This window comes from Urocitellus parryii, chromosome 2 (genome assembly GCF_045843805.1).
Source record: "Urocitellus parryii isolate mUroPar1 chromosome 2, mUroPar1.hap1, whole genome shotgun sequence".
Taxonomy (NCBI): domain Eukaryota; kingdom Metazoa; phylum Chordata; class Mammalia; order Rodentia; family Sciuridae; genus Urocitellus; species Urocitellus parryii.
Genome location: NC_135532.1, coordinates 222,802,108 through 222,825,080, shown reverse-complemented (window position 1 = coordinate 222,825,080; position 22,973 = coordinate 222,802,108). Strand labels below are relative to the sequence as shown.

The following is a 22,973-nucleotide window of genomic DNA, read 5'->3' as shown; positions in this document are numbered from 1 at the left end:
CCCTCAGCACCACCTGAGAAAAATAGTTATTAATAAAGAATTGATAACCATATATAAATATAAAAAACAATCATTCTATGGTGTCATTCCTGTCCTGACTGCTGCGCCCCAGACCCTGGGAGTGGCACCCACTGATCTTTATTTTTATTTAAGCCCTTCAGAAATCCCGTGGCTGGCCCAGGGAGCACTGAGGAGGCTAAGCCTTGGGCATTGAGGTAGAAAGGAAAGGTGGCTGGTCAGCCGAGTGGCTGCTCAGGTCCCCTGACTGAGAGTTGGAAACTGGCCCTGTTGCTGGGGAGGGTGGAGGAGGACCCAGGCCGGGAGAGCTCCCTGCAGGCGGCCAGAGAGCCCTGGTGGGGGCTGTCCCATCTTCTGCCCTCCCCCAGTCCATGTGTCCTTGGAGGTTCGTGGCCTGCTTTCCTGGCCCCTCCTTACTTCCCAGTACCTACCAGGGACCCTCCAACACTGGGCTGGCCCCAGGGTGAGTCTGGTGGTCTTTGAGGATTGGGGTGCAGGAGGTTCTGAGAGCTGACGTCTGGTTTGGGCCAGGCTTCAAGGTTGACCTGGGGAAGTCCTGACTCACGGCTCCCAGGTGTCGTGGGCCTGGGGTTGAAGGAGGCTGGCTTGTGAAGTCCCCTGTGCCAGCGGGCACTGTTCACAAGCAGCCCTTGGGTTCCTGGAGAGACGTGTGGTCCGTTCACACCGGAAGCCCTGTGGGGTGACCTGGCGTGGAGCTGGAGGGGCAAGAGGAAGCAGAGCCGAACCCGGGGGGCTTGGCTTTTCCAGTGGTCTGTGGGCACTGGCAGGAGCAGGACCGTGGCATGTGGAAGACTTCTCAGTGGTCTGCAGAGGCCTCCTGGGAGGATGGCTTTCTGGGCAGGGTCTAGGCACAAAGTGCACAGTGTGGACTTTGAAGAGGGCAGGTGACCCAAAGGCGTGCCCTCTGCTCTTAACTGAGGCGAGTCTGGGGAAGGGATGGGAACTCTTGGCACTGTGTCCACAGTTGAGACCTCAGGCACCAGGGGGTGGTCAGGAGGGGCGGGGGACAGAGGTGTAGAAAGGGGGATGAAGTGCTCCAAGGGCGCTCGGTGCTTGTGGCCTTGGACGTTCAGGTGAGGGCAGTGGAGGTGGGAGATTCGGGAGCTCTGGTGGGACTGAGGAGAGGCCCCTGTGGCGGAACAGACTGTGTTGGCATGTTTACAAGTGACCACTCGTCTGGCGGATGAGAGGAGCTGGGCTTTATTATTGCTTGTTTGCCTGAGATTTGAGGCCCTGTGTCAAACTTCCTCTAAGGCCATTGCTTCCCAAGAGGCCACCCTGGAAGGAAGGGTGCAGATTTGAGCTCACAGTGATGCAGCCTTGGGGTCAGCCCCAGACCTGTCCTTGGACACAGGAGGTGTTTTGGAGATTGTTCTGCAGAATTCTGTCCACGGAGCTGCGTGGTGACAAGTTCAAGTCTACTGGTGGTAATACATTTATAACAGGTTGGGGCAACTCTAGCTTATTTTGTTTACTTGTTTTTTGAGATGGGGTCTCACCATGTTGTTTAGGCTGGCCTCATACTCAAGATCCTCTTGCCTTAACCTCCCAAGTAGCGGGATTACAGGCCCAGCATGTACCACCATGCCTGCCCAGGAGCAACTTGAGAAGGTCATCGCATCTGGCCTTGCAGCTGAAGCCCAGTTCTGTTCAAGAATATGCTAGAGACATGACCTGCTAGTCTTGGGTCCATGTTTCCAGGTTTGTGGAATTCTGTTCTTTCCCAGGTAGCCACAGTCCTTGAGCTTTACAACTGTTGGAAACTTGGTTTCCCCAAATGGAGTCAGTGCTGCTTTGGGGACTATCCTGACCATTGATCCTGGTAGGGCCTTGGAGGAACAGAGACTACATTAAGTCCCTTCTGCTTTAGCAGATCCTTGGTTATGGAGGATGACCCTCATGTTGTCACCGTGGCTCCTCCCACGTTGATCCAGGGATGGCTTTGCCACTTAATCCTTACCACACCCTGTTCAGTTATCATCCCCGTCATGCAGATGGACTTGGGCATGTTCTTTTACCTGGGCTGGTGGCCTGGACACCTCCTCTTGGAGTGGCCTGGAGACCCACCTGTCCTGTTAGTCCCACACACAGCTCTTGCGCACACAGACACTGTGGACCCCCTGAGGTCCCTGGCTTGGAGGCTGGTGATGTCCAGGTGCTGGCTCCCCATCTCACTGTGCTCAATGTCACCATATTCATTTAGCCTTTGGATCTCAAAGATATTCGAACATGTTCTTTGAATGGTATAAAACTAGCTTTTTTAAAAGAGGACCAGACCTGATACCCACTCTAAAAAGCCTGTAGCCTCCTTAGGACAATGGGGCCTTCGTAGAGGGAAACTCGATGGTGCAGGCAGCCTCTTCCCAACACCTCACTTGCCCTCCATCCGTAGAATTCCTTGTCAGCCGCTGTACGTGCTCCGTCTGTGCTCACGTGGGTTCATGCTGACTGTTACTGAATCCCACCGCTGTTGCCCAGCCTCCCGCTAGCTGGACATCCCAGAGCAGAGAGCATCTTGGGTGTGATTTTAGTGCCTCGGTTTTGATATAAGGGATTCTCTTCCATATTTGTTCATTGGCTGTGGAGTGTCTGTTGATGTGGCACCCCTCACACCTCCAGCAACTTGAGCAGTACCCAGCACACTGTGGGGACTTGTGCTGGCACAGGTGCTGGGTGGCGTGTAGCGAGGGTAGTGATCTTATCTGTAGGGACCACCCCTGACCCTGGGTCCAAGTCAGCACCCATGGACCTGATTGCATTTGCTTTGGGTGGTTTTCAAAATAAATCTCCAGCAAATGTGCTCCTAACTCTGCAGAGGACGGGAACTATAAGACAAACCTGTTCTCCTTTAGAAACAGCTTTGGCCTGCCGTGGGGTGCAGGTCGGATCCTGGCAGCACTGTCCAGGTGCGAGGTGGGGCAGAGGTGCTGCAGGTGCCTCGGCTCCCTGAAGGGACACTGCAGTGGGTCTGAGCAGCAGGAGGGCAGCTGCTTGATTGGGAGGCACTGGACTGGCTGCCAGCGAGGAGGGGGTCGGGACCTTTGTCCTCATGTGCTCTCTTGCACTTAAAGGAGAATTTCCCAAAGTGCTCCTGAGAGCTGGCTTTCCAGAATAGGGAACAATGGTCCTTGTCTTTCAAATGAAGGAAAGACTGCTAAACAGGTTGTCTCTTGTCACCTGGGGTGTATCCTGCTCCTTTCAGAAACGGGTTCATGCGATTTGTAATCTCCTGCCTCCTGCGGCTGTGGAAATGGAGCCCGTTCTGAGGGTGAGCGGATGGATGCAGCCCCCTGGGTCTCTCGGGAAGCTGGGAAGCTCGCTCCCTTTCAGATCCACTTCTCTGTAGCGGGAACAGGGCTACCCTCAGGAGGTGGCGGGTAGCGCTCTGGTCTTCTATTCCAAAGTCCACCGTGGCCAAACCGAGCCGGGCGCACTTCACGCTGCTGGCTCCAGTGTCCTGGGTGGCAGGATCCCTGGGTGAGGTAGGATTCTCCCCTTGTTCTGTGTCCTGTGGCTTTAATGAGACCACTTGGCTCCCAGTGTTCCTTCCTTTCCCGGCTTCCTTCTCCCACTGTTAGGGATCGCTGATGAATAGCAAGTGTGGATTTGGGGCATTGACTCACCTTCCTTTCACAGGACTCCTAAACTGGGAAAGCCGCCAGCGCGATCAGATTCTCATTTCCTGAAACTTCAACCAATCCCAGAACTGGCGAGACAGCCCAGCGGGCGGGCGGGGCTGCCGGGGAGCCGAGAAACCAGAGCGGGGCGCGTGTTTGCTTAGGCAGGACTGTTTTGAAAGGAACCTTAGCAAGGGCTGAGTTCATTCTGCTTCCTAGGCAGGGGTGCAGGACTGGTCATGGTGCCCGGAGCCTCAGGGTCCTCCACCTCGGGGACTCGGCAGGCGTGCTGAAGCGACAGCCCACCTGTTGAAAAGCCTTCCGTGCTGCAGCCTGCACCTTCGCCGATTTTCTCTGCTCATACCCAGGAAGGGCTTGACTTTATCTTTTTAATCTTGAAAAACATTTTGCTACTCTTGACAAGATCTGGCCCTTCATGTAGAGTAAATAAGTGAGCTGGTGCATTTTTGCTGTGACCTGTTCGAAGTGACTCTCCTATTTTCATCCATCAGAGGTCTCGGTCTTTCTTTTTTCTTGTTTGATGATCAGATGGTGATTTGCCCAGGAGATGGGAAGGCAGTGATGTCCACTGCATTTGGCTCCAGTGAATTGAGACTGGGTGGGCTTTGTGTCACCCACTAGCTTGGGATACTTATCAAAAGCAAATTCTAAATGCCACAAAATAGCAGTTTGTTTGTTTTTTTTTTCTTTTGTACTGGAGATTGAACCCAGGGGTGCTTTACCACTGGGCCACATCCCCAGCCCCCTTTTTTATTTTATGTTGAGACAGGGTCTTGCTAAGTTACTAAAGTCCTTGTTGAATTGCTGAGGTTGACTTTGAACCTGTGATCCTCCTGCCTCAGCTTCCCAAGCTGCTGGGATTACAGGCGTGTGCAACTACACCGGCTCTGTGGTCATTTTTAACAAAGACTGATGTAGCACACTAACTGGTTAGTGTGAACTTCTCAGGGACCCAACTACTGTGCCGTAGGTACTGCTCTCACCTAACTTGCAGGGGAGAGAACCAAGGTATAGGACCATGAACTAGCTTGCTCCAGTTCATAGCTAGAGAGGGGCTGAGCTAGGTTTGGATCCAGAGAGTCTAGTCCCAGAGGTCATGGGCTACCTACACGAGCCACCTGCACTGTTTGTGTATCTACCCAGTGCCAGGCTCTTATAGGTGAAAGCATTCAGCCTCTGATGTGGCCAGCAAAGCCCAGACCTGCTCCAGGCTCCTGTACCCTCATTCAGAGCACTGTCTTACTGAAGGATGATCCCAAAGATGGTTTCATAGAATATTCTCTGGCCATCTTGCCCAGCTGGAGAGTAGAGAAAAGCCCTCACTGAACAGGATGTTAAGAGAAAGTGATTTAGGATCTTCGTCAAATCAGGACGAGGAGGGCTTGATTCAGGACACTTCAGTAGAGCAGGGGAAGGGCAGGGGCCTTGTAGTGGGGGAGGGGGGGCATTGGGTTCTTTCCCAGCACAAGGGGAAGTGGGAACTTACAGCCCAGAAGCAGACAGGATCCTAGCAGGAAAGTCACTAAGAGGAGACGAGACTTCAGGTGAGCGGGGTTCTGGCTGAACTGACCCGACAGGCTTCTTGCTGGAGGCAGGCCCAGCTGACCAGACACCCTCTGGGGTGTGGAGGATAAGAAAGCGCTCTGGTGTCCAGGGTGATGGTATCCAAGGTGGGGGTTCCTGATAGCCTGACTTAGCAGGGTTCTCGGCTAAAACCACATTTTACCGGGAAGTGCACTGGAGTTTGGGAGCCTGGTAAAGGTGGTTTAGGCAAAGAATCTGTGTCAATGAGACTGAAGGAGAATAGAGAATTTTATGCTGACGGCATCTCAAGGCTACACATGAAATGACCATAGCTTTCTCTCACCTACACTAATCTTGAACTTGGTCAAATTAGTTAGCTTCCAGTTTCTTTCTTTTTTGATCTGGGGCAGTAACCGACCGGAGTGGATGTGTTAGTGGAAGCTGTTAGACGGATCTGCTTATTAAAACTTGGGAGGGCCTCTGTCACTTACTTAGAGACATCAGACGTGGCCTGCCTGTGGCACTAGTCGGGACCACCTGCTCCATGGCAGCTGGCCCCAGGCAGGCACCCATGGGTGTCCTGCAGGAGGGTGGAGCTGATTGCACCCCTGTCCCTTGGTGGGTGCCATGCCTGACACGGGAAGTGCCCACAAGTCTGCACTGAACCCACGACCTAACGGTGTGGGGAGGAGGCACTGAGATTTCAGCCAGGTTCAGTCACCAGCACCTCCGGAAGTGACTCTGCCAGGAGCTGCCGGGGTCTTCTCCTCCTGGGTCTGCCCTAACCTCTGCTGGTCTTGATGGCTCTAGAAGTTTCCTTGTGGTGATTCCTACCTGTTTTTATTCCACTGTTCTCCTTTGGGTAGGTGTGACATGAGGGGAAGGTCATGGTCCCCTGCAGGGAGCCATGTGAGTTCAGTAGGGCTTGGAGGCCTGAGAGGCCTTCCCTCTGGGTCCTTCAGTCTGTCCCTCCCTCTTCAAGGTCACCCTTTCTGGGCTGCAGTGTTAAGCTGCTTGCCTGCCCTGCACCCGCTGGCCCCAAGGGCATGTCCACATCCCAGAGGGGGACCCTGGTTCCTTGAGCCTCTGCATCCACTTGCTGTGTTTGGAGAGGTGCAGAAGAGGCCGGTGAAGGTCAGGGATCAAGGTCAATGGGCAGAACTTCAGTTTGTTCTGGCAGGAGGTTCCTTTTGCCAGAGTCTTCCAGTTTTTTCTAGATTTATCTTCTGAAAACTAACCTGTATGGAGGCATTACAGTCTTGTAATTTTTTCTTCCAGGTCGTCTTGAACGATCCAGATGCCTACCCTTACCCAATGCTGTTGATAAAATCAGGATGGCTTTAAACTCAGTAAGTGGTTAATCATTACCTCTCTGGCCCTTTCCTGGTCCTCACTCCTCCTGTTATTCCCAAGAGCAGGTGTGGGTCAGTGCTTTTCAGGGCTGCCTGTGGGCCCCCGTGGCTGTGTGCAGGGCTTTCAAGGCCTTGTCTAGAAAGGCTGAGTTGGGGCAGAGCCCAGAGTTGCCAGAGGGGTCTGGAAAGCCTTTGCTGCTGGTAGGAGCCCAGGTGCGCACCCTGGCTTTGACCTCCCCACTTCCTGCCTTCACAATTGGTTGGGGGGGGGGGGCGCCAGGTGTGTAGACAGGTGAGCAGGGTGGGCCAGCAGGTGAGTCCTGGGAAGAGAGCTTCCTGGTGCCCCAGAGACACTTGTGTAGGAGTGAGGTGCTGGGTGGACTGTCTCTCTCCTGGCCCTGGGAAACTCTTCACCGGTCTCTGTTCTCAGCAGATCTCACGGGTTCCTATTATGCCTGAAATAAGTGCATTTAGCAAAGACATTATGGTTAGTGGAAATATTTTTCTGAGCCAGGTGCGGTAGTGCACTCCTGTAATCCCAGTAGCTTGTGAGGCTGATGCAGGAGGATCACCAGTTCAAAGCCAGCCTCAGCAATTTAGCGAGATCTAAGCAAATCAGTGAGACCCTGTCTCTAAATAAAATATAAAAAAGGGCTGGGGATGTGGCTCCGTGGTTAAGTGCCCCTGGGTTCCATCCCTGGTACCAAAAAAAAAAAAAAAATCTGAATTCTCTAGGGAAATATACCTTTATTGGTCTATCCCCCTTTATTGGCTCCTGGTTACTGGTATTTACTTTTTTATTGGATCCCTTTTTAGTGTCAGAACCAATGCACTGGAATCCTCCTGGACTAAGTGCTTGGTGACATGCACCCCCCTGGGTGGAGTGGCATGTTCAATGGTTGGGGCTGAGGCCAGCTGCTCTTGGCTGATTTCCATGCCTCTGGTGCCCGTATTTAGGTTAGGGATGGCCTGTCTCTCCATCTCTGTCACTGCTCCGGTGGAGTAGCAATCTTTGGACCTTTGTAGGTGGCTTTAGTGGGTATTAAGCGCAGGTTAACTGGGAGTGGCATCTGCTCCTGTGCTCACACTCACGTTCCCTGAAGGCCCCATTTAAAATCCTAAGCCTTCAGTGGCCTCTGCTGAGGACACCTGTCCTTGGAGGACAACCCCTCTGCTATTCTGTGGCCCAAAGTGACAAGGGGCAGGAGTTGGGGACCTTGGGAGACAGACAAGAGGACAAAGGTGGCATCCAAGGAGAGGCCCAGCCATCAGCACTAGAGGGAGTTGAAGGAAGAGGAGAAGCAGGCTGTGGGGTCCCGTGTGCCCTGTGTGAGGTGGGTCTTGAGGAGGTGGCTTTGAAGTGGGGACAGGGGAACAGAAGTTTTTCTGAGAAGAGAGACACCAGCTGAAGGAAGGAGCCAGAAACTCGTGGTGTGTCTGGGCTGTTCCTTGGCATTTGTGCATGTGCACACCAGCACCAGAGCTTCTGCTGCAGGGCGGCTGGAGGGTGCGGTGCAGCTCTAGGCTGCCTGGGGAGGTGGTAGGAAGGGGGCAGCTCTGCAGGAGGGGAGGGCAGGAGAGGAGCCCCAGAGTCACCAGCAGAGGCTGCCTCTGGGCAGCTCTGTCCACTCTGACCCTGTTCTGCAAGGGGTGTGCAGAGTGGAGCTTGTGCCCTGCCCCCCCCGCCCCCCGGCTTGGTGCCCAGGTTTCAAAGAGGTGATGGGTCCCGAGGCCTGGCAGCAGGCGAGCTCTCAAACCCAAGATGATTAAGCCGAAGATGATTATCACTGGTTCCTAATGTCGCAGCTCCGGGCTCAAGGAGAGGCCCCGAGGAATCACAGGTCGAGGATGTGGGTCCCATGGGTTCTAATCCCACACTTCTGTACATTTTTTCTGTAAATGTCAGCCACCTTTTCTTTATTGCAAAATAAATAGTAAACAAAACAACGTTGACAGCTGAGAATGGTTAGTTTGGAATTGGCATCTGGTTTTCTAAGTAAACTGGTATAATCATAGACACCGGGCATGTCTGCGTGGCCTTGCAGGGCCCTGGGACTGGGGCCTGAGGCGTGTACTCAGCCCTTTAGGATCAGTGACAGCTTTATGTCATTTTTCTTTTCACTTGTTCAGGGGCCGTCCCCGAGCGTCGGGCCTTACTATGAAAACCACGGATACCAACCCGAAGCCCTCTACCCATCGCAGCCGGCCGTGGCTCCCAATGTCTACGCTGCGTATCCAGCTCAGTACTACCCGTCCCCGGTGCCCCAGTACACCTCCAGGGTCCCCACGCACACTTCGACACCTGGCATCTACCGGCAGCCCAAGCCCCCTCCGGGGACAGTGTGTACCACAAGTAGGACCCTTTTTGTATTTTTCTGCCATTTAGCAGGCTGTCACGCCTCCACCACCGGCCACCCGCCTTTCCCTGTCCTGCCGCTCAGTGCTGCGCACTCCAGGTCTCCCTGCCACCTGAGAGACCACCACCGCCGCCCCGGGCTCTGCCTCGGGGGTCTTTCCCAACCAGCTTCTCGTGGATTCTGGCCTCAGGTTTATTGATGTGTTGTTTTGAGAAAATGGTGGCTCCCCAGGGTGGGACTTGCCGCACAGCAGGTCAAGGTCAAGACGCCCTGTGACTTGGTGTTCAGGGAAGGCGACCTGGGGGTGGGTGGGGGGTGAGCAGGAGCTGCACCACACCCCACCTCCTTTCCTGGCCTGAAGCCCCAGTGCCCAGGGGCGGAGGGCAGAGGGGGGTGGGGCGGCGGGCCATCTTCTCTGCCCTGCCATTTCAGTGTCTGGCGTCTCTCCTCACCTTTCCCTCCTGGACCTCGGGCTGGAGCCTGCCCAGCTGGACAGTGCAGAGGAAGCTCTGCTGGGAAGCTTTTGGGTGGAGCCTGTTTCTGGTCTTGGCGTAGGCATCCCTGTCTGTACAGAATGCAGAGTGAAAGGGAGATAAAGGATGGACTTCCATGCCACCTGCACAGGATCAGGGGCAACACCACCCCCTTCAGTTCAGGGAGCCCTGCCTGCCCTCCCAGGCCTTCCAGCTCCGGTCCAGAGCTGTCACTCTGCCCCCCGCTGGCCTCAGTCACCCCTCACCCTGTGTCTTTCCTTCCCTCCAGCTCTGCCCTGTTCAGCCTGGCATCCCTCCCCTACCACGCCTACCCTGTGCCCCTCTGCCCACAGCAATGTCTGTCGCTGCCCGAGGTCTTCTGGAGGGGGTTGGGTATGTCGAGACCAGTGGTTCTCAAACAGGGGTGACTTTGGCCCTCAGAGGCAGTTGACAGTGTTGCAGAGTTTGGGTCGTTAAAGTAGGGAGGGGACACTACTGGCATCGAGGGTTGGTGCCCATGCTGCTCCTGAACACCTGCGGTGGGTACGAGGGTCCCCAAGAGAAAGGCCACCAGGCCACAGTGTCAGTTGTGCCGAGGTGGACAGTGCCCAGGCTTGGGTGTCCGTCGTGGGGGTTGGAAGGAAGCCAGGGTGAAGAGGCCTGGGGACCTCGGTCGAACCTGCTGACTGTCAAGGGTCAAGGGGCACATGCTTGTGACCCCAGCTACTTGGGAGCTGAGGCAGGAGGATCATGAGTTCAAGCCCAGCCTGGGCCACTTACGGAGGCCCTGTCCCTGGTGCGACCCCCAGTAACACACACAGACACACACAAGCCATCGGGCTGCGGGTGAGGTCAGCACCTCCAAAGGTGGTCTCACACCAACAGTGGTCAGCCAGGAAGGCAGAGGGCCCCTGGTCCCCCTAGCCAAATACTCTCACTTTCCAAGGGAGAACCCAGGGGGTGACAGAAAGGGACTGGAGCAGGTTACCTCTTTACGTGTATGTATTTATAGAAACTGTGCTCCATAAACTCAAAAATAATTTAGTAATTTTTTTTCTTTTTTTCTTTTTGTGGTGCTGGGGACTGAACCCAGGGCCTTGTGCAGGCAAGGTAATTTTCTTCCTTTAAAATTTTTACTTATTATTTATTGAACTCACCTTGGTTTTATTTTAAAGAAATGTGAGTACATATAACACAAGAGATGATATACATTTTGTAAGTGTCATCTTCAGCTTTGAGACTATTTTCCAAGTGATTTAAGTAATAACCCAGAAGTACCCCATCTGGAGAACATAGAACTTTGTTTTTGGTTTTTTGGGCTGAGGATAGAGAGCTCAGCTAGTAGAGTACTTGCCTCACATGCACAAGGCCCTGGGTTCAGTCCCCAGCACCACACACACACACACACACACACACACACACACACACACATGTATTGTTCTAGCAGCAGCCATACGAGTTTCCATTGGCACAGCAGCACGTATACATCTGAAAGACTGTTTGGAAAATCAAAGGTCAACAATCCTGTGATGCAAATAGTTGACTCTGGAAGCTGCAGGGCAGGGCCAGCCACAGGCCACTCGATAATGATTAATGCAGGTGAATGGTAGGTCCAGCGAACCCTTCCGCAGCAGCCTTTGCAAACCAGGACCGAGGCGAGTCTAGCTGACCTCGCACTGGGGCAGATCCCCATCCAGAGGTAAAGCTGAGGCTTCCGACTGTGCTCGGGTCCCCGGGGAGACCTGGCACATTGCCACCCTCACTGGGAGGTGAAAGACGCCTGGTGTGATGACCCTAACTCACCAGACCAGGGATGAAAGCCAGGGCCTTGTTTTCGTGCCTGCTGGGCAGCCACTACCACTGAGCGACACCCCCAGCCTCAGCAAGTTATTTTATCTTGGATACAATGGCATTCAGGGGAGTCATCCAAGGAGAGGAGTGTTCTTGGTCATGGGTCCAAGAGGCCATTTGGAATTTCTCCTGTGAACTTCCTTTGGGCTCTACCCTGCCACCTTTAGCCAGATTTTGATTAGATCTTTGCTTGGGCACAGTTCTCAGGCCAGCGGCTTGGGCCGTACCTGTGAGGAGTGCAACTTCCCAGATGTGAATCAGAAATTCTGGTGACTGTGGACGAGATCCTCAGGGAGTTCTTAAGTCTGTTACTGCCTGAGAGCCTTTGGAGAATCCGCAGGATGTGGTGAGGAGAAGGGAGGAGTGGCTTTGACCCCAGCAGGTGGGCCTCTCTGGCTCTCCAACTCCAAAACCTTAATTTCTTGCTCTGACTGACTTTTGGAAGCCCAGGAGCATATAGGTGAGGGCAGCAGGGGACACCGCCTGACCAGCCCGGCAGGGTCTGCTTAAATGCCTTCTTGCTGGGCACGGTGGCACACGCCTATAATCCTAGCAGCTTGGGAGGATGAGGCGGGAGGATGGAAGGTTTGAAGCCAGCCTCAGCAACTTGGTGAGTCTCTAAGCAACTTAGTAAGACCCTGTCTCAAAATAAAAAATAAAAGAGGGCTGGGGATTTGGCTCAGTGGTTAAGTGCCCTTGGGTTCAATCCCTGGCACCAAAAGGAATGAATGAATGAATGAATGAATAAATAGATACCTTCTCATCAAATCTCCCCCACCTCTCTTCCTTTCTTTCAAAGAAAGCTTCTGGGAGCTCCAGAGTCTGAGGTTGCATGCCGCATGGGAACTGCTGGAGGTGACCGGCTGGGCACCCTCCTTAGCCCAGCATAAGGGACAGATGTCTGGAGGCAGGGTGCTTTCATGGTATTTGGCACTATGTTAGGATTTTTTTTTTGGTGTCAGAAGTGCTTAACCCACTGAACCACATTTCCAGCCCTGTTTATATTTTATTTAGAGATAGGTTCCCACTGAATTGCTTAGGGCCTCGCTAAATTGCTGAGGTTGGCCTTAAACTCATGATCCTCCTGCCTCAGCTTCGGAGTCCCTGGGATTACAGGCGTGCGCCACTGAGCCCGGCTGTTCCAAACTCTGAAGCAAACTTTGGTTCACACCTCTGACAAAAAATGCCCTCTTTTTGTTTTGTCCAGAGTAAACTGGTGACCTTCTTCAAATGACTTTATTCTTAGCTGCAGTGGGCCTGTATTCTGCCCTTTCGCCCAAGGGTGTAAGCTGGTGCTGTGTGATGGGCACTTTCAGTGGTGATGGGGATGTTCTATGCCCGCCCTGTCCAGTATGGTAGCCACTGGCCACTGTGACTACTAAGTGCTTGGAGTTACATACTTTTATTTAATTCCATTTAAATTTAATGAACTGCAACATAAGAAGCCACAGGCAGCAGGAAGCTGTCTAGTGGGAGAGGTGGTGCACGTGATCAGCTCTCCAAACAGCCTTGGGGAAGACCAGTTCCTCTGCCCTGGGTGCCTCTCCTGGGGCCATGACAGTGGGGGACACTGTCACTTGGCTCAGGCTCCTCATTACTGAAATGAGGTCTTTTCCTCTCTGTTTTTCCCATTCATCATTGGCCTAGTTGAAGACCCTTTTTAGGGAGCAGAGTTTTTAAGGCTGGGTGGGCTTCATTCACCAGAGGTTCTGCTCTCCAAAAAGCAGGACGTTTCTTGCTATGGAAGGAGCCAGGCCCCGAGACACATTGTTCTTCCAACGTCAACTCACATTTTTAAGTGTATAAACCCACCATTTCTTAGGCTGGGAGTGTCTCTTAGTGGCAGGAAGCTTGCCGGCACGTGTGGGGCTCCTGAGGAAACAGGGCTCCCTCCTCGGGTGGTCAGGCGGCCCTGACTGAGCTCGGTCCAACTTTGGTTTTTGATCGTATGACGGTGGGAAGGTAAACCTGTGAAGCCGTCTGCTGTGCCCTGCCCAGGGTTCAGTAAATTGCACGGGATGTTCAATGTTCCATTAGAAATGGGCTTTGGGTCACGTGGTTTCGGCCAGCCGTAGGCTGCTGAAGGTGTTCGGAGTGCATTTAAGGCGAATGAGGCCCGGCCAGACGGCGGGCAGGTCCGTGTGTCCAGTGTACTGTCACCTTGAGCCACTCCGGCTCGAGGGAGGGCCTGGCAGGCTCCACGTGGCCCTGGTGCTGGTGGAGGAGCGTCAGGACTGGGACGTGCTGGGGGAGGGGGAGGGCCAGTGCTCACCAGGTGTCCTGCTTTCTCTTTCCTGCAGGGGCCAGGAAAGTCCTGTGTGTCACTCTTGTCCTCGGGACCTTCCTTGTGGTCACTGTGATAGCTGCTGTCCTGGCCTGGAAGTTCTGTAAGTTCAGAGAGCCCCCTGGGCCGGCTGCCACCTCTCAGCCATGGCTCCTGCAGTCCTGGGCACAGGGTGACCCTGCTGCCTGGGCTGGGGAGGCCTCAAGGCCCCTCCGAGACTGGGGCCTGGACCTTCCTTCTCATGGTTTGGTCCTGGGAGCAGCCCATCTCATGGGTCCCACCTGGCTGTGGGCTTCCTCTTAGCCTGTGGGTCACAGCAATCCCGGGCCATTTCTGTGGTTTGGACACACCACAGGAGGAACAGTTAGAATTTGCCAGAGCAAGGTGGCACCAGCTCTGTGAGCACAGCTGGCCCCCTCCTTGGGGCCAACCCTGGTCACTATGTTCACTGGGTAACGGTGGCTGCTCCCGCCCTGCACCGCGGGCAGCAGGGTGTCTGTCTCTGCCTTTACCCTGGGGCAGTGGAGACATGGGGGGCTCTGTGGGTCCCTGAAGTCCCCTGGGAGGCTTCCTATTGGCCTTGTGGACACGCCCTATCCAGCCATAATTCCATTGGTGCATGCTGGTGACAAGGACACATTCCCTACTTACTAAAAATCAGGGGAGCTATTTTTTTTTTTTTTATTCACGGGCTCCAGGGTGGATGATGGCGCTCCTCTGGGCTCCATGAGGTCCCCTTGGTCCTCAGCTGACGGTCTCCTTCCCGCCTCTGTTTCCTCTGCTAGTGGAGAACAAGTGCTCCGCGTACGAGATGGAGTGTGGCTCCTCGGGGACGTGCGTCAGCCCCTTCTTCTGGTGTGATGGCATCGCGCACTGCCCCAACGGCGAGGACGAGAACCAGTGTGGTGAGCGGCTCTGGCCCTGGGAAGCGGCAGCTCTGCCTGGGCCAGGGGTGACCAGCCAGCTCTGTCCCCGTCTTGAGGATGAGCCTGGCCTCAGAAGGGCTGTCCTTGTGGCCCAGCGTCACACAGCAGGGTGGGAGGTCCATGGCAGGGCCCGCGAGACTGCCTTCAAACCCCTGTGCTCGCAGACGAAGGCCAAGGGCCACAGTGGAAAGCCCAGAAGCTGCTTAAAATGTGAAGTTGGGGGTCACTGTGTGGCTTTAAGACAAGCTGCCTTTAACGTCTTTTGTCACACGTGAGCACTTGGGTTTGCTTCATTTTCCATTGTTGGTCTGTCGATTAACAAGTTAAAGCCGTGCCACATTCATGGTGTGCAGTGGGCTGCTGTGGCGTAGGGACACCCGCAGAATGGCTGCCCAGGCCACCCCATGGCATCACCTTGTGGGGTACTCACCTTTTTTGCGGGGAGATCTCTGAAGATCTGCTCTCAGTGATTCTCAAACACACGACCTTCTGCCAGCCGAGTTGCCAGGTTGCCCCCTAGAGCTCTCCAAGGGGCTCCTCCTGTCTAATAGAGGCCGCGTCTCCCTTGGCCAGCGTCCCCCCCTGCCCCAGCCTGTGGCCACCGTCACTGTGCATTCTGCTCCCCTGAGCCCGACTTCCTCACCCCTGCACAAGTGAGAACAGGTGTGGCTTCTTGCACTGGCATCTCGCACAGCCGGCTGCCCTTCCCTCAAGGCTGCGTGGGGCCTGCCGAGTTCTTTACCCGTCCATCTCCCGGTGGACGTGGGCAGGTTGCACGTGTGGGCGTGGTGCACAGGGCAGTGCTGGACGGAGGTGTGGCCGTCTCTCCCCTGGACCTGGGCCCTGGGTCACAGAGTAGTTCTGCCGATGCTCTTTCGAGGTGCCCAGCAGCTTCCCCGTGGCCCTTCCTGTTGGCGCTCACGCAGGTAGGAGCGAGGGCTTCTGTCCTTGCCTGGCTGTTGGCCCCGTCATCTTCCTCTTCTTCCTCTTTGGTGACAGCTGTTCTCATGGCAGCAACGTTTCATCTCACTGTGGTTTTAAGCTGAGACTCTCTCTATCTCCTGTTGATTCGTGGAGGTGGGTTCAAGGGCAGTTGGTGGCTGCCTGAGTGTGAGGGTCAGAGCTCCAGCCCGCGGTGCTCATCTCTGTGGGCCTCTCCAGGTGCCGTGGCACCAAGGTTTGCTGCCGATCCCGGGTTCCTGTTCTGGGTTGAATGAGTGGGCAGGGAGATCCAGGCGTGGTCTCTTCCGACGCCATGTCTCCTGGGCTCTGCAGCGGGTGCAGTGCTGCCTCATTTCCCCAGAAGGGCTGCCTCCTCCCCCTTTAGGAGAGGGAAGGAAGGCTCTTGGTGAAAGGAGGGCTCTGTCCCCGGCTCCAGCCGCAGCAGCAGTGCCCCAGGCCTGCCAGCACACGCAGGACATGGGATGCCGGCCCGGGCTCCGCGTGCTGCCGTGTATGGCTCCTCCCTGCCATTCTCCCAGGTCCACGTGGACTTCTCATTGGGAGGAGACGGCTGCACTGTCCTGCTCCTAGAGCAGGCGGTTCTCACCACGGGTCGGCTCTGACCTGGAAGGACGTCCCATCCCCACGCACAGAGCTTTCTGTGCAAGGTGCGCGTGTAAGTGTGTCAGCAGTGGTCGGCTCTCTCCCCTGCTGTCCCGCCAGTCTTCCTGGGAATGCTGGAAGAGAAACTGCAGAGTGGCAGCGGCGACTGCAGCTAGCGGCGAATGTGGTGCCCTTGGGACGGGCTCAGAGGGCTGTCTCCGTGTTCTCACCCTCATGCCTCTGGGGCAAGGGGCATGGGGGTGTGAGCGCTGCTGGTGACCCTCTCATGGCAGACACGGGAATCCAATCCTCACGGTGCACCCCAGAACACACTCAGTGTTTGTCCTTTAGACCTTGGTAAAGCTGGAAAAATCCCTAGTTCCTAAAAGGAAGAGCAACAGACAAACTGGAGGCTTGTCCAGCTCCCCCTCCCTCGCCCACTGTAGCTCCCGCTGGTCCGCATGTGGATGGCTGGGGGAGGGAGCAGCCTGGGACCCCCAGGAGGCAGGACCCTCAGGTCTCCCTCACTCTGCAGGGGCAGCTCCACCTGTACCTGTGGAGCTACGTTAGGTCCGGTTCCTTCTAAGGAACCCGTGACTTTGTTTTCCCGGCAGCGTTGGGCTCACAGAAGGCCCAGAGGGAAGCAGGTGGTGACTGAGTCCAGGACTCGCCCCATAGCATGTGGGTTTCCACGGAAGCATAGTGCGGCGTGCTGGCCACTGTGGCGTCCTCCGGAATAGGCTGCCCTGGGGTGGAGCCCTGGAAGCTCTGGCCCCATTGGTCTCTGGCTCTGCCCTTCCGGAATGTCCCGGGCCCAGGAGCTTGAGGGCTTTTTCAGATGGGCTTCATGCACTGAGCGCTGTGTCCAAGTCTCCTTCGAGGCTCAATGGCCACTTTCTGTTTGTGAGGAACAGTGTCACGTCGGAGTGGACACCACACTGGGCACGTCTTCACTGTGCACTGGGAGCGTGACTTGCTGGGTCTCATGCAGCACTGTCCTCAGGGTTGTTCCTGATGACCCACGACCCACCCAGCAGTCCTTCTCACGAGATTCCACCCCACCAAGGGCTCCCGGGGCTCCAGGTGTGCCACTCCAGGGGGATGGGCCAGACAGGGAAGGGCTTCCACTGTGCCCCAAAGCTGACCAGTTTCTTTAAACTGCAAGGCCAAGGTCATTAATCTGGAGGCACTTCAAGTCCCCTAGATGCTAGGTCCTTGTCGCCACACTGGGTGCTCTGCAGAGCCCAGGGCCTGGACACCAAGAGGGCAGCTAGTTCTTTAAAGAACACTTAATTTTCACCCTCTGTCTTATTTATTTATTTATTTTGGGGCCATTGGGGATTGAACCCAGGGGCACTGGGCCACTGAGCCATATCCCCAAAACTATTTTGTATTTTATTTAGAGACAGGGTCTCACTGAGTTGCTTAACCCCTCACTTTTTGCTGAGGCTGACTTTGATCTTTCGATCCTCCTGCCTCAGCCTCCCAAGCCACTGGGATTACAGGCGTGGGCCACTGCGCCCAGCTTATTTCTTTATTTTTAAGCCCAGTTTTATTGAGCTGTAGTTCACAATCATCTTCGTGAGGTGGACAGTGCACTGGTGTTTACACATCTGCAGCTGCAGGATCCACCATCGATGGAGAACGTGGTTCCTGGGCTCCTGCCGCCCCCTGCCCTCCTTCCTCCCACTCTGAGGGGCTGGCTTTCCTAGACTCCTCCTCCACGCGATGGCTCCTAGCGGTCTCAGGCCATCTCTGGGCCATTGGGACTGGCCTCTTAGGCAGGGCACTGCCTTCAGGGTCGCCCACGCCGCGGCAGGGTCACAACTTCCTTCCCGTCTGCAGCAGATGTCAGTCCGCCGCACACTTTGGGCCTGCCCTGTCCTCCCTTGCTGGACACTGGGCTGCCCCCTTTGGGCTGTCGTGGACGGTGCGGCAGTGAGCACTTATGTGAGAATGTGTCTGAACACCCCGTCCAGTTCTCTTGCGTAGAATTGTGGTCCCCTTCGTGAGTGCCCAAGGAGAGCTGCCCGGGTCAGGTGGCGGGACGCGGGTGGCAGGGGATCACCTGGGTCGGTGCCGTGGCCTGGGACCCAGGAGAGCTCTCTTCTCACGCAGTTCGCCTCTACGGACCCAACTTCATCCTCCAGGTCTACTCGCCGGAGCGGCAGGCCTGGCACCCCGTGTGCCAGGATGACTGGAATGAGCACTTCGCCAGGGCGGCCTGCAAGGACATGGGCTATAAGTGAGTCTGGTGCCTCCGGGGGGCGGCCCCACGTGGAGATGGTGACCGACGGCAGAGTCTTAGGACAGACAGTCTTCGCCTCCTGGGAAGGTGCTGGAGACCATGGTCACCTCCCGAAGCGGGTCCATGTATGGGGAGGTGGACCTGGGCCTCCAGAGCTCGCCCTCCCCTGTGTCTAGTGAGCCCGGCCCACGGCCACCGCCTCAGCTCCCTGGCCGCTGTAGACCCTGCGACTCAGGAATGATCCCCGGGGCCGTGGTGCCCGGGCAGGGGTGCAGGCCGAGGGCCTCGGGTGGCTCTTTTCTGGAGGAGCCGCTCAGCCTGCGCGGAGTCTGCTCGGCTCGCCTCTCCAGGTGGGAGCCGGCTGCAGCAGGGCCAGGACGGCTGGGCTGGCAGTGGCCTGGCGGATCCTAGGCAGCTCTCACTGCCCCCGGGAGCCACTGAGGGCTTTGGTCAGGAGGGAGTGTCCCAGGCTGGGACTCGCGGCCAGGGCTCAGCAGCATGGCCAGTGTCTTAGTGTTCTCAGCTGCTGTAACAGAAGAGCTGAGCCTGGTAATTGTACAGAGTAGAGGGTTATTTTGGCTCATGTCCTGGAGGCTCGGAAGTGTGACCATGGTGCCCCATGGTGCCAGCACCTGGAGAGGGCCTGGGCCAGTTGGCTCCGGGTGGGAAAGCGGATGGGCAAGTGTGCTCCTGTGAGACAGAGGGTGACACCGAGGCTGGGGTTGGTCCCCAACAGCCACCCTCAGGAGGAGTACCCCCCCCCCAGTAGGCATCAGTCCCTTTGCCAGGGAGGATTTTGACTCCCATGCCCCTTCCAGGTCCCCCCTCCCCTGGACACTTACCCCAGGGACACCTCTCAACGTGGGCTTGGAGGACATGGACCTGGATCCCTGGGGAGGCAGGGCGGCCCTCGGGGCGGGGAAGGCTCTGCGCTCTGTGGCCACCTTCTCTTCCCGGGGAGCCCTGTGGCCCTCGGCTGTCCTAGGGTATGTCCCCTGCCAGTTTCCAGAGCGAGGTCCCATCCGGCAGGAAAGCGTCACCTCTGCCGGCGGACGGCTTGGAAGTGCTGCCTGGGACAAGGACTTGTGACGGCTTCTGAGGTGACCGCTGTTTACGTAGGCTTTTGTTTTTTAGGAACAGCTTTTATTCCACGCGGGGGATCGCGGACGACAGCGGTGCCGCGAGCTTCATGAAGCTGAACGCGAGTGCTGGCACCGCCGACCTCTATAAAAAGCTCTACCACAGGTGTTTTTCCCTTGTCGAGGGTGGCGATGAGGACAGGGGACCCCCGGGCATCACTGTCCCAAGTTGATCTCTCTAAGCTGCTGTTCTGGGTGTGGATGAGTTCCACACTGGGAAGAGGTTGGAGCTAAGTAGGACAGGCTGCTCCAGATTTGTTCTTGGGAAGAGATGGACACTTATTTGCCATTTTGCTTGTGACCTCTGCTGTCCGCCCTGTTATTGGTAGTTGATTTTTTTTCATTCTCCAGGTACCAGAGGTGTACGTACATATGCTAGGGAATATGCATTTGTTACCTTTTCGTTACTATAACAAGACACTTGAGGCAGACTACTTTATAAAGACTGGAGATTTATTTTGGCTCATGGCTCTAGAAGTAGAAGGTCCAAACAGTGTGGCACAGGCTCTGGCAAGGGCACCTTGCGCCACATCACCTCACGAGGGGAGCACCTGTCTTGTGGGTCTCCTTCCACTTCCTTATACAGCCACCAGGTTTAAAGCCTGGGGTTCCACCCCAACCTCATCTCATCTAAACTTTCCAAGGGCCCCATCTTTAAACACCATAGTTGGATTAAGTTCCTGCCCTCTTAATGCCACTAACGTAAGGCTCCAGATGAGTCTGGGGACAGATCACATTTAGTCCATAGGTAGGAATCCACGAGAATAACATCTCAGGGTCAGGTCCGTCACAGCTGGGGCCAGGCACAGGTGGCTAGTTTCATTTAGCAAATATTTCCTGCACCCCAAGGCTAAGCTGTGACCCTGGGCAGGTCACGGTGGGTGCCATGGGTGGCAGGGAGCTCCAGGGCAGTCACTAACAGCGGCTGCACTGGCCAGGAGGGCAGGGAGGGACTGGCCACCCCTCTGCCAGTCCCCTGCAGGCCCCTGCTCTTATCAGAACACTTGTCATCCTGGAGGGTGCAGTGTGCTTTGCACATGAGGTTTCTCACCCCCAGGTCCTGTCACTTGTCCCCAGGGGTTCGCTGTCACCTAGGCTGCAGTTCCGAGGTGACCCACTTCTCCTTGTGTGGAGGTGGGCACTGGTGTGTGTGGCTGGTGGCTCTGTCCAAGGTGGGGTGGGGCGCTGACCTCTGCCGCAGCCTCGCTGTCCTGGGACCGGGGCAGGGCTGCGCCTGCAGGCCAGGTGGACTGTCCACACAGCGGGGCCAAACACAGCTGCCTGCTCTGCACATGCCGGCGGTTCTTTGTGTTCCTCCCTTACACGGAAGTCAGGCAGCCAGGAAAAGCCAGGCACCCGGGGGCAGGCAGAGCAGGGGAGGGGAGAAGCTGCCGTCCCTTGGCAAGAGCCCTGGGAACTGGCAAGGTGGCTGCCAGGCTTGGAGGAAAGAAGAGAAGGTCATTGTCTAGAGTGTTGCCCGTCGGCCCGGCAGGCTCAGGTGGGGTCCCTCGGAGCCGCCCATGATGCTTGTCTCCAGGGTAGCTCCTTGCCAGGTCCCCTGAATAACCACGGTGTTCCCAGGTGCTGGTGGCCGTGGTGGCACCCGTGGACCTTAGGGTCCTCAGGCAGCGTCTCCCTCTAGCAGGAGTCTGCCTCTGTGTGGCCTCTCTGGTGCCTCACAGCTGTTGTGGCCAGGGCACCCGGCGGGCACCTGGGCGGCTCTAGGCTGGGGCAGTGCCAGGCAGTGTGGGGGTTCGGGGACGCGCTGCCTTTGGTGCGGTTCTCCCAGGGAGCTGGAACGCACGAGGCTCAGGCTGTGTCGGTGACACTGTGGCTGCCAGCCTCCCAGGCCGGCTCATGTGTGTGCCTTGGGCAAGGTCCCTGCCGCGTCTAGACACGTCGTGGCAGGGGTGAGTGTCTTGCTCCGTGTCCGTCAGAGTGGTCTGGTCACTGCAAAACAGACTTTGTCCGATGGAACCCACACCCAGTGGTCAGTGCTGGCGCAGCTCTGGTGTCCCGGCCTGAGGCCCCTCAGTGTATGGGGACCGTTCTCTATTGGACAGGGATGGAAGGTACCCCTTCTTACTTGGTCGTCCACAACCAAGGACGTGGACTCTGGACAAGTGGCTCTTTCCTTCTGCCAGGCCGAGCATGGGTCATATTGCCTTCGGCACACACGGTGCCACCATCTGAAGGCACGTTTCCCAGTGAATAGCCTCCTGTCACTAGCAGGTGGCCTGGGTTCCAAGAACAAAAGGGACACCATCACTTCCGCGGGCCTCCCCTCCCGGCCAGCTGGATTGGCCCTGCCCCTTGCGTACCTTTGTCTGAGAAGCTTGGCACCACAATGATCCACATTTCAGATTTCCCAGTTGGAATCTTTGCATGTCTGCAGTGATCCACTTGAGGACAGGGTCACAGTCTACTCCCCAAACCCATGGAGTTGTCTGTGTCTTGGGCACCTAGGCTGAGGGTGATTTGAGGTGACAGTTTTGATAGGCCTGCCTTGGACGGTGACCCATCCCATGGGGTCAGAGGCCGAGGAATTTTCCACTGTGCTCCCAAGGAGTTGTTTGAAAAGGTTCGAATTTGGAGCATTTCTGATTTCAGTTTTCAAATGAGGGATGCTCAACCTGCGTGATCATGTGATTTTTCCAGTGAGGAATTTAGGAACAGGAGGTTTAAGGAACTTGCTCAGTATTGAACAGCCGAGATTTGACCTGGTACTTTGACTCAGGGACACCCTTTTAAAAATTGTCCCTTTTATAGATCTAGTCGTCTTTCTGAAGCCTTCAGGGGTGGACACTTTAGTTCTGGGGGGACAGGAAAGACAACCGGGGGAGGAAATCTCATTTCTGAGTATTTGTGGGCCAGGCATCTCCTCCTTTATCAGGTGACAGAATTCCCCCTTCTCTTTCAGTGATAGCTGCTCCTCAAACACAGTGGTTTCTTTACGCTGCGTGGGTAAGTACTTCTCAGCTCATCTTGTATTTCTAAGCAGGAAACATCGTGCATCTTCACAGAAGTGTTCTGCTGTGTCTTTAGGGGACGCAGCAAGTGTAGGGCGAGGGAGTGGCTGGGATGTGCCCAGAGCCCTGTGGTTAATCTGGGTGTACTTGAGCTGTCTTAAGCAGTGGTCCAAGAGCATGCCACCGTGGACAGGAACCTGACGGCCTGTTCCTGACCCCTGAGCCGGAGGCTTCCTAGGGCTCCCTGGCCAGGGAGAGAAGCGGGCATCGTCAGAGAGCCACTGTGTAGACCTGGGGTTTGAGCCCAACACCCCTGGCAGGTTCATGACAGTGCCACCACCTGGCCATCTGGTGCTCGGTAGCCACTGGGCCTTGGAAGGAGAGAGCCCAGAAGCCAAGCTCCCTTCCCTTTCCCCTCGGGACTCGGCTTCAGCTGGGCGGCACATCTCTGTTAAGCCCTCGAAGCAGGCCTGCCTGGCCTGCTCCCTGACGCTGGGCACTGGTCCCGAGGCTCAGCCGCTCGTTGGACGAGCTAAAGCCAACAGAATCAGTGGCTCCCGGCAAGACTGCGCTCAGTGCCCTCTGGGTGGGGGGTTGCCACACGGCCAGGAGAGGCCCGTCGCCCGCC

The 22,973-nt window shown here is 56.1% G+C and overlaps 1 protein-coding gene across 1 annotated transcript in view; it reads left to right on the top strand.

The window, feature by feature from the left end:
* The first annotated feature begins 6,483 nt into the window (after window positions 1-6,483).
* The window catches only part of Tmprss2 (transmembrane serine protease 2), a 17,258-nt gene continuing 768 nt past the window's right edge, over window positions 6,484-22,973 (top strand). The window contains exons 1-8 of the mRNA XM_077795551.1: window positions 6,484-6,550; window positions 8,684-8,906; window positions 13,535-13,621; window positions 14,304-14,423; window positions 18,108-18,234; window positions 19,372-19,482; window positions 22,297-22,340; window positions 22,584-22,867. Of these exons, the coding sequence (XP_077651677.1) occupies window positions 6,536-6,550; window positions 8,684-8,906; window positions 13,535-13,621; window positions 14,304-14,423; window positions 18,108-18,234; window positions 19,372-19,482; window positions 22,297-22,340; window positions 22,584-22,867 (1,011 nt within the window). The 5' untranslated portion in view covers window positions 6,484-6,535. The remainder of the gene's footprint in view (window positions 6,551-8,683; window positions 8,907-13,534; window positions 13,622-14,303; window positions 14,424-18,107; window positions 18,235-19,371; window positions 19,483-22,296; window positions 22,341-22,583; window positions 22,868-22,973) is intronic.